This window comes from Aulonocara stuartgranti (assembly GCF_965226115.1).
Source record: "Aulonocara stuartgranti genome assembly, chromosome: 9".
In the NCBI taxonomy this organism is placed as follows: Eukaryota; Metazoa; Chordata; class Actinopteri; order Cichliformes; family Cichlidae; genus Aulonocara; species Aulonocara stuartgranti.
In genome coordinates, this window is record NC_138960.1 from 7,204,690 (window position 1) to 7,215,253 (window position 10,564).

At 43.4% G+C, this 10,564-nt stretch overlaps 1 protein-coding gene across 5 annotated transcripts in view; it reads left to right on the plus strand.

Moving 5' to 3' along the window:
* znf438 (zinc finger protein 438) overlaps positions 1–10,250 on the plus strand; it is a 56,303-nt gene extending 46,053 nt beyond the window's left edge. For 4 of the 5 annotated variants that reach the window (XM_082546672.1, XM_082546668.1, XM_082546669.1 and 1 more), the window contains 2 exons: positions 5,517–7,282; positions 7,418–10,250. In XM_082546672.1, coding sequence (XP_082402798.1) covers positions 5,541–7,282; positions 7,418–8,006 — 2,331 coding nt within the window. In that variant the 5' untranslated portion in view covers positions 5,517–5,540 and the 3' untranslated portion in view covers positions 8,007–10,250. Of the gene's footprint in view, positions 1–1,088; positions 1,762–5,516; positions 7,283–7,417 lie in introns of those variants that run through there. The other variant, XM_082546671.1, reaches the window with a different exon arrangement.
* The last annotated feature ends 314 nt before the right edge of the window (positions 10,251–10,564 follow it).

Genomic DNA, 10,564 nt, shown 5'->3' on the forward strand with positions numbered 1-10,564 from the left:
GGAGTCCCTTCACCACAGATCCTCAGCATGTACCTTGACTACATGCTGAGCCCATATCAAAGGGGGCACTCTGTCCTTAGCCTGGGGGACAGAGAGTCTGCTGTTTGGGTCTAGAGAGACATGGGTAATAGGACAGCTTGTCACACTTGTGCATATGCCTGCATTTTACACACTGCACGTTGCTGCTGTCTTGCTTGGGTTGCAAAGTAGCGACACCACAAAAAAAAAGAAAGAAAAGGAGACCGTATGCAGAGGGGTTGCATTTATATTAAGGTCCGAACCATCAACCACAATGACATGAACTCTAACCAGTTCTCACTAACAGTGCAGTGAGAATACTTAAATTTTGGCTTCTGAAAATTGTTCTTGCATCAGGAGTAAAAAATGCATCCAAAATATATCTCCCGCCCACTCTGACCACATCTTGTTGCCGTCTGTAGACCAAACCAGTTTAAGCCTGCGCACGTGCTACGTGTTGCAGCGTTGACTTTCATTGTTCATGTGGAAAAATCTTGCCTCGTTCATAGACAAAATCTGCATCCACGGGGCAAGATTTACAATACTTGAAGTCACTGATGAACACCTCGACACAAAGCAAAGAAGTCTTTGCTTTGTAAATGTGATACTTGTAAGGCAAGGCAAGGCAAGGCAAGTTTATTTGTATAGCACAATTCAACAACAAGGTGATTCAAAGTGCTTTACAGAGACATTAGAAACAAGAACAAATAAAAAGCATGATTTAAAATTGAATAAAACAAGCAAATAAACTTAACTAACTAATTAACAAACAAACAACAGTATATAAAATCAAAACAGATAAAATCAGAACAGTAGATAAAATCAGTAGTTAAATGTAAGTTTTGAAATTTAAGCTTAAAGTGTGGATTTGGTGCTTTATTCAAATGCAGCTGAGAACAGGTGAGTCTTCAACCTGGATTTAAATAAACTGAGTGTTTCAGCTGATCTGAGGCTTTCTGGGAGTTTGTTCCAGATATAAGGAGCATAAAAGCTGAATGCAGCTTCTCCGTGTCTGGTTCTGACTCTGGGAACTGATAAAAGACCGGATCCAGATGACCTGAGGGATCTGGAAGGTTCATACTGGGTCAGGAGGTCATTGATGTATTTTGGTCCTAAACCATTCAGAGCTTTATAGGCCAGCATCAGAACTTTAAAGTCTATCCTCTGACGGACAGGCAGCCAGTGTGTGGTAGGACTCGACTTAAGCGGTCAAAGAAGTGCAGGAGACTGATGCTGTCCAGTGTAGCAAGTGATTTATTTACCATTCTGTGGCCCAAGAATATTTACAAAGAAACAAATAAGAAACTCAACTCTATAATAAACTCAATTCAAATAAACATAACTGAACTTAAATCAACGGAAATTAAGGTCAAACTGCACACAGCTACACTGACCTGAACCCTTCTTCTGAAACACCTGAGTTCGTCTGCTTAAATAGTCCCCTTAATCAAACACTTTCTCCTCTGGACTATTCCATTCAGTAGGTAGGTGAGATGAACATGATTATATTCATCCTCTACTACTCCTCTTGACTGGCAACATAAACTCTGGTGTAATCAATACATATCACAACATTAAATCTATTTCTTTATAAACCCTTTAAAATCAACTTTATTAAATTATAAGAATTCTTCCCCTCCTGCCCTTGGTCTCTTCCTGTGACCTCAGATGAACCCAGAAGGTATAAAGCAGGAAGTAGAACTACATTTCCTCCTTTTGCTTCTGGAAGACAGGTAGGTAAAGGTAAGTTCAAACAATACAAATTAACAGTTGAAATAAATAACATGTTAACTTAACAAACTTGCATGAATTGATTTAAACCAAGATGTTATATTATATAATCTGTAAAAGTGCAGAACATAAACAAACCCGGGATAGTAGATGTTTGCCTATTGCAGATTACATGTGAAATATGGTTAAATCAAAACAAGAATGTTAACTAAGAATGTAGACAAATGGTCTTCTCACCCACTTTGTCACACAGTGTAAGGACCTCAGAGCTGGACTGATGTGGTCCACTTTTTTGGTCTTAGTGAGGACTCGAGCAGCAGAGTTCTGAATGAGCTGTAGTTGTCTGACTGATTTTTTTAGGTAGACCTGTAAAGATGCTGTTACAGTAATCAAGCCTACTAAAGATGAATGCATGGACTAGTTTTTCCAGGTCCTGTTGAGACCTCAGATCTTTTATCCTTGATATATTCTTGAGGTGATAGTAAGCTGACTTTGTTATTGTCTTAATGTGTTTTTCTAAGTTTAGGTCTGCATCCATCACTACACCCAAATTTCTCGCCTGGTTTGTGGTTTTTAGATGTATAGATTGAAGTTCTCTGGTGACCTGTAATCGTTTTTCTTTGGCGCCAAAGACTATTACCTCAGTTTTGTTTTTGTTTAGCTGGAGAAAATTGTGGCACAACCAGTCATTGATTTCCTCAATGCATTTACCAAGAGCCTGTACAGGGCCTCGGTCTCCTGGTGACATTGTGATATATATTTGTGTGTCATCTGCATAGCTGTGATAGTTTATTTTGTTGTTGTTTATAATCTGTGCCAGTGGGAGCATGTAGATGTTAAACAGAAGGGGTCCCAAGATGGAACCTTGGGGAACTCCACATGTGATACTTGTCTGCTCAGATGTGAAGTTACCTATTGATACAAAGTATTTCCTGTTTTCTACGTATGTTTTGAACCAGTTTAGTACAGTTCCTGAAAGACCTGTCCAGTTCTCCAGTCGTTTGAGTAATATGTTGTGGTCAACTGTATCAAATGCTGCACTGAGATCCAGTAAAACTAGGACTGACATTTTTCCACTGTCTGTATTCAGACATATGTCATTAAACACTTTGGTCAGAGCGGTTTCAGTGCTGTGGTTCTGTCTAAAACCTGACTGGAAGGCATCGTAGCAATTATTCTGTTTTAAGAAGTAACTGAGCTGTTGGGAAACTGCTTTTTCAATGATCTTACTTAAAAACGGGAGATTTGAGATCGGCCTGTAGTTGTTCATTTGTGTCTTGTCAAGATTGTCCTTTTTCAGTATAGGTTTGATTACAGCAGTTTTTAGTGATTCTGGAAACACACCTGATAATAAAGAAAAGTTGACGATCTGTAACAGGTCTGACTCTAAAGTCTTTGAGACCTTTTTGAAAAAACTTGTTGGCAGGACATCTAAACAGCAGGAGGAGGAGTTCAGTTGACCTAAGATGTCCTCCAGGTCTTTGCTGTTAATAGGGTCAAACTGTTTCATGGTGTTTAAACAGTTTTTTGGTGGACACAGTACATATCCTGGATCTGCTGTTGATGTACCAATTGCTTGTCTAATTTTTTGGATTTTTTCAGTGAAGAATTTGGCAAAGTCATTGCAGGCCATGGTCGAATGAAGTTCAGCTGCCACTGACACAGGAGGGTTTGTTAGCCTGTCAACTGTAGAAAATAAGACCCGAGCATTATGGCTGTTTTTAGTGATGATGTCAGAGAAGTAGGACCTCCTTGCATTCCTCAGTTGTAAATTATAATTGTGAAGTTTCTCTTTATAAATGTCATAATGAACCTGGAGGTTTGTTTTTCTCCATCTGCGCTCAGCTTTCCTACACTCTCTTTTTTCATTTTTCACCAGTGTGGAGTTTCTCCATGGAGACTTTTTCCTTCCAGAGATAACCTTCACCTTAATGGGAGCAATAGTGTCCATTACATTTAACATGTTAGCATTGAAGCTATTGACGAGCTCATTGACTGACCCTCTGGGCAGGTCAGGTGTTAATGGGAAGACCTGGTTAAAAATTGCACTACTGTGTTCAGTTATACACCGTTTTGTGATCACTGTTGTTGATATATTTGTGTGGGCTGAGATTTTACTTTCAAAGAAAACACAGTAATGATCAGACAGGCCCACATCAGACACAGTAACCTTTGAAATGCTCAGGCCTTTGGCGATCAGTAGGTCAAGAGTGTGTCCTCTATTATGTGTGGCCTCTGTTACATGCTGAGTCAGCCCAAAGTTGCCCAGAGTGTTACTCAGGTCTTTAGTCCCTTTGTCCTGAGGGTTGTCCACATGAATGTTAAAATCCCCAGCAATAATTACACAGTCAAAATCAACACAGATCACAGACAGCAGTTCACTGAGGTCATTAAAAAAGTCTGTGCAGTATTTGGGAGGCCTGTAAACATTAAGAAACACAACTTTGGATGGGGCCTTCAGCTGTAAAGCCACATATTCAAAAGACTGAAAACTTCCAGGAGATAGCTGCTTACAGCAACCCCTCCTCCTCTCCTGCTCGCCCTGACCTCACTGATAAAACTGTAGTTAGGAGGGGTCGTCTCGATGAGAACAGCTCCACTGTTACTTTGGTCCAACCAAGTTTCAGTTAAAAACATAAAATCAAGGCTGTGCTCAGTGATTAAATCATTAATTAAAAATGTTTTCCCAGCTAGAGATCTAATGTTTAATAAAGCCAACTTAAGTGTTTTAGAGGTATTACTTGTCCCCTCATGTTTGGGAGCAGTCTGTGGCACACAAGGTATGTTTACTATGTTTAAAGATCTTTTAGAGTGCAGCTCTCTGTGTTTTGACCAGGCCACATGTCTCCTGTCACCTAAAAGTACAGAAATTTTAAAACCTTCTAGTAAACAGGGTCCCAGCTTCTCCTGGGAAAAGTCATCACTGCCATAATCCTCACAGCCCGGACCCTTCACATATCACATATCAGACTGCGGAGACAGGGCATGAAGAGGAACTAAGGGGGGCGAGGCTGGGCAATGTGACTTCGATTGCTCTGTTGAGGGTGGGGCTCGATGGCGAACCTTTGGCCGCTCTGGTGGGGGGTTTATGGGGGACAAAAATGGATTGGGACGGGGGGTAGATCTGAGCCCAGCATTGACCCGCTCCATCATCTCCTCAGTGAATTTCAGGTGTGGGGAGGAGGGAGAAAGGGAGGGGGAGGAGGGTGATGGCCTGTCAGGGGTTTGGGGGACTGGGGAAGGTCGTGGTCCCTTGTCCTGGTCGTTGGTGTTGTTGAGAGAGTTGGAGGCAAATAGGGACCCCTCTTCTTGCCTTAGATGTCTCTCCTTTCTGAGGCTCTTCCTCAGATGCCATGGATGTCTCTCCTTTCTGAGGCTCTTCCCGGGTGGGGGCAAATGGAGCTCCTCCTCAAGGTTTCTGCTGGGCTTTGTCTGTTCTTGGAGTACTGTTTGTTCCTCTTTATGAGATAACTCCTCGTTTATCTCAGCCTTGGCACCAAGGACTGTTAGTTGAAGTTCTAGTCACCAGCAATGCACATTTTGGCAGCATGCTGGTAAGTATTTAATGTAAAAGTATATCTGCATTTGTAAATACGATCAGGACGTCTTGGCCTTGATGTTCGTTATTGGCTGTTCCTGTCAGAGCATCAGCATGCAGGCTAGCTGATGGGTTGCCTGTTCGGGGTTTAAGGGGGATTTAAGACTGGAAAAGCTGAAGGCCCTCAGCGCATGAACTTATATACATGTTTTTTATGCTTGTGTTTCAGTTGGTAGTGACTGCAGACCATCAGATGAAGAGCCTTCAGTTTCGGAGCATTGCCCCCAAGGCCCCGGCTGTGGTGCCCTCTCCTTCCCCTGCGGTCCAGTCCTGTCAGCCCTCATCTGCTCTGCCTGAGGCTACCACTGCCTCAAGCCCCAAGTCCATCATTGTGCCCACCCAAAACTATGCACTCATGCAAATAGCAGGTCAAGATGGCACATTCTCCCTGGTGGCGCTCCCACCTTCTGTTTCTTCTCAGTCGCCGCAGCATCAGAAGAACCTTAAACTACCCATTCCCAGATACCAGCCAATGAGGAGCAAGGGGACCACAGATAAGGTCAAATCTCCTCCACTACCTGCCAGGGTGAAAACAGCCTCCAGAGTTTCTGACTCAGCACAGACCAAATCAGTGGGTTGTGGAGCATCAACAGCTATTAAGAAGAATCTACAAGAGACCAAGCACACAAAGGAAACCCTTGTGCCCAAAGAAGAGCCTTCAGAGCAGCTAATTCTAATAGACCCAGCCTCCTCTGACATTTCTGTTACTGCTCTTCTACCAGATAATGCTGTCCTCTACCCGGGTTCTCAGTTGGAGCGAGTACCAGATGGCTCAGAACGACCTACCACCACTGGTCTCATTCAGAACCTGCAGTACCCCCCTGCTTCCATCAAAAGCTCCCAAAGCAAATCACCGGAGGACAATAAGACTACAGTGAGAGTGTGCCAATCTAAGCTGGCTGCAGCCCAGACCCAGGGCAGTATCACTGTCCTTTCTCCAGCTATCTTCAGTAAAGCAGTCCAGATTATCCCATCCCCACCTAAGGGGAAATTACCCATTTTGCCCTACTCTAAAATGAAGAGCACCCTCATCCCAGCTGCCAAGCTCAATAATTTATCTCCAGAAAAGAAAAGTTTACCTGGCCTGAAAGGACTCACCAGCCCTTTAGATTCTACATCCAAGTCCCACGAGACAGCTGAAACCTTGAGTCACAACCGGGTGCCTAACTCCAGTCTAGAGCCTCAGGCCCAGCCCACATTATTGCCTGTTGTAGGAACACTCCAGAAGCCACCTGGCAAGAAGAGAGGAAGGAAGAGAAAAACAATGGAAGACATCTTAGCTTTTGAAGCCCGCAAGAAAAGGTCTTTATCCTTCTTCCGTAGAAGGGTCCCGGAGAAACAGCCGGCAGTTGTTCCAGGATCCAAACAAAAGGAAGTTGATATTTCAAAAAAATACCGCAGCATTCGACCCAAGCCCATGTTGGTGATGGAGACAGTTCCCCAGTTGGTTAGTCTGCCTGCTATTACGCCAGATGGCCAAGAACAGGAGCTCATACTTGGTCATCAGCTCCCCACCTCTACCACAACAAAAGCATTGGACTGTCCACCTCAGCCAACCCCGGTAACCCTCCACCTCAGAGGAGGCTCCCATCCTAGAGTGTTCATAGGAAGCCGACCGCCCCACCGCTGCCCCACCTGCAGCCGCTGCTTCAAATTCAAGCATCACCTTCAGAGCCACATGAACAGTCACGCCAACAATCGGCCGCACATCTGCCCCGTCTGCCGCAAGACGTACGCTCACTCAAGCAGCCTGAGCACCCACAAGAAGCTTCATCACTCTGAGGTACGGCCACGTCGTTCTCTATCCTGCGAGTTCTGCGAAAAGGCCTTTGGATATGTTGGGGTATACTTCAGTCATCTGAGAGAGGTCCATAAGGTGGTGCTAACCGTGGAGCCGTCAGTCAGTCATCACGAGGAAGACGTGCTTGTAGAGGGGTAAGATTATTAGCGATTGAGATAACTAATGAATATATGCTGCAACCTCATTTTTGATCTTTAACTTCTGGCAAGGGGAATTAAACAGCCAAAGATACTGACTGACTGCACCTTATTCCTTTTATTTCTCTGCAGGGGCAGCTTGCCGGAACCATCAGATGAACAGGATTGTGAAGATCCTGTGGAGCTGCAGATCAAATGTGGCCGCTGTCAGGCAATCACTCCCACCTTTGCAGACATGAAGATGCATTTGCGATATGTGCACGGGGAGGAGGTCCACATTCAACTCTGTGAGGGCCAACCCCCACGGGGAGGCCGTGAGGCTGAGAACGAACTGGTAAAGCACGCTGCCCACTACTGGCGACAGTTAAATGAGAAGCGCAATCTGGTCAAGTGTGGAAGCTGCGACGAAGAATTCTTTTCTTTCTCCAAGCTTAAGAAGCACATCATGTCCCACCACCGAGGAAGGGAAGGAGATGACAGCGGGGTCCTCCCATCACCAGAAAGCAGCGGAGGCCTCGGCATTCTTGCCACAGGTGCAGTTTTTAACTGTGTGCTTTGCAGTGAGGTGCTAGACACTAAAGAGCTGGTCATGGAGCACTGGAGGTGTCACCACCACTGTGAGCGTCCGAGCCTGCTGTGGGATGCCCTGAGCTCATACTCTGGCCAGGAAGAGGGCGAGGCCGACCGGGATCTGGAAACTCCTGCTCCAAGCCCGCGTTAGCCGACTGGCCCTTTGGGTTGGCGTGGGCTCCTACTCATACACACTCAGTTCTAACAATCAGCAGCACAGGGATAGAGATGTTCTCTTATAGCACTAGTTTCATCTTTCACCACTGGAGAAATCTGACCTTGTGCAAAAGATGAAAAACAGTAAAGATAAAATCAAGCCTGTGGTGAAAAGTGATCTTTGTGTTAAGATTTGCAAGAGATGCTCTCGCTAGGTCAGAGAATCCAGTTTTATACACTATCATTTTTCATGTTATTTTGATTGCACTGTTCTGTTTTTGGACTTTGTTTTGTTTGGAAGTATGTATTTAATATCTCGTTGGAAATGCAAATGATTATTTTCTATCTATTGTTTATTTAAAAGTTATTAGAGGTCATCTATGACCCAACTGAAATAGTCCAGGGGTCATTTCACCCTTTAATATATCTAGCCATGCAGATAAGATCAGATTTTCTTATCTTTTTCTTTTTTTTAAACGTGCCGAACCAAAACGAAAAGTGACACCACACACGATCAAATGTTTAAAAGCGAAACATGTTTTTGTAGCCAGATAATCCTTTCCATGTAACACCAGGCACATTTTTCACAGGACAAAGGTTTAGCAGTCAACTGCTGTAGCTCCAAGTTTGTTGTTCATAAGTCACAATAGCTCCTGCAGCTTCCTACTCGTTATTTCCCATTCATTTTGCTATTTTTATAAGCAAAACATTATTGGGGATATGTAAAATGTGAGCACAAACTAATTCTAGTCACCTCCATTTATCAGATAGAGTCAGAAATCTTAAAGATGACTCAAGCTACCAGGTCTGCATGGCTAGATACTACAACAGAGCATTGAGGAGATCATTTTATTCGGGGACGGCTGAATTAAAAGTAGTTCATTGGGTACCATCTCAGTGGCTGACAATTTAACCACTGGCCTTTGCGTCATAACAGTTTAAAAGTGTTCTGTAACTGTACAATCCTCAGTGTAGTATTGCTCGTGTAACAGAGTCCGATTAAGGGCAGTATTGGGGTTCATTATCCACCTGGACCCATGAAGGAACACTTTTCTTAACCAGCACCCAAGTGACATCCTTGTGGCCTTCTGAGAAAAAAAAAAACGGAAAAAAAATGTTGGTGTTCATGCGTAACGTGACTTATCATTGGTATGGTCCTCAGTAAGCCGAGTTCTATCTTCTTGACTTGTCGATTAATGCCTATATGTGTATTCTGTGATATGCCAAGGGTCTATTCACACTTGTGATTGTAGAAGTGAGGTTTGCATTGAAGCTTTTTCAACCACTGACAGAATACCATCGGTTTAGTAAATACGCAAAGGAAAACCATTGAATCGCCTACCTGTTGTTGCCAGCTCATGTACGCACCTGTGGAATTGTGTGCACCTAGACTCTGAATAGAGTTAATATAAACTGTTGTCAAGTCCAGAAAATATGCTATTTTATACTATTAAAGATTATTAAAGAGGTCTCTGAGAATATTTATGCTTGTTATTGGTCCTTAAAGAACCAGCACTGAGACATTTGTTGTTTGCTTCTTTTTTGGGGGTGGGGGTGCTTAAATGTCTTGCTCTTGGTTGGGGAGCACAGTAGCTCTGTTAACGTCTGTCTGTATGTATCTTTCATATGAAGAAGAAAAGAAAAAAAATCACAGGGTCAAGTGAATGTACCTGAATCTTTTAAAAGACCTACCAAAAGTATATATATGCTACATAGACTTATTCTATAGATAGAATATATAGATATAATGAGAATAAATATATATATATTTACATAGAGTAACTAGTGAATCAGCTGCTTTGTTCTGTCAGTGAAGGAGGGGAAACAAGATGCATATATCATTGCCAGCACTGGCAACAAAAAGCCATGTAGAGCTGTCCTTATGTGTCTGACACAAACAGGGGACTGAATGAAGGCCAAAGCACTGAGAGAGTACTCTGATGTGTCTGGGTGTTCATCGGTGACTTGTTCTTCGCTTTCAAGCCCTCAACGCAAACCAGGAAGTGGCAGGCTTAAGGGTCAGTCTCTTCTCTCCTCAGATACGTGCGTGTATGACTGTCAGCAAAAGTCAGAAAGTGAAAAATCTCACATTAGGCGATGTAATGTGTTTGGCTCACATGATATGTTGGCTGTCAGAAACAAAAAAAATAACAAAAGACTGAAAGTGTTCGTGCTTGTGGCTGTTTATGTACCTGAAGAACCTGATGTTTATGAGAATAAAGATATGCTTTGTTCAGGACACTGTGTGTGTGTGGACGTTTTTTTTCTTCTTCTTTTTTTCACTAAACAGTAACTCAGGAAAAGTTAAAGTTCAGAATGCTAAACTTGTAAGAAGCATAGACTGTATTTGAAAACAATGGACAGAGCCGCCATGATGCCACCCACTGTGTATTTGAAGGTTTAACATTAGCTCTTTATAATAATGGGGCTGGGGCTTGCTGGGCCTAGTTTAAGATGGGACATGGTCACTGCTCCCGTCTGGACGCTTCTGCCCCTTCCTGGGATTCAGGTTCTTGTTGGTTCTGAGGTGCGTGGCTGGATGTTCTAGTGTGG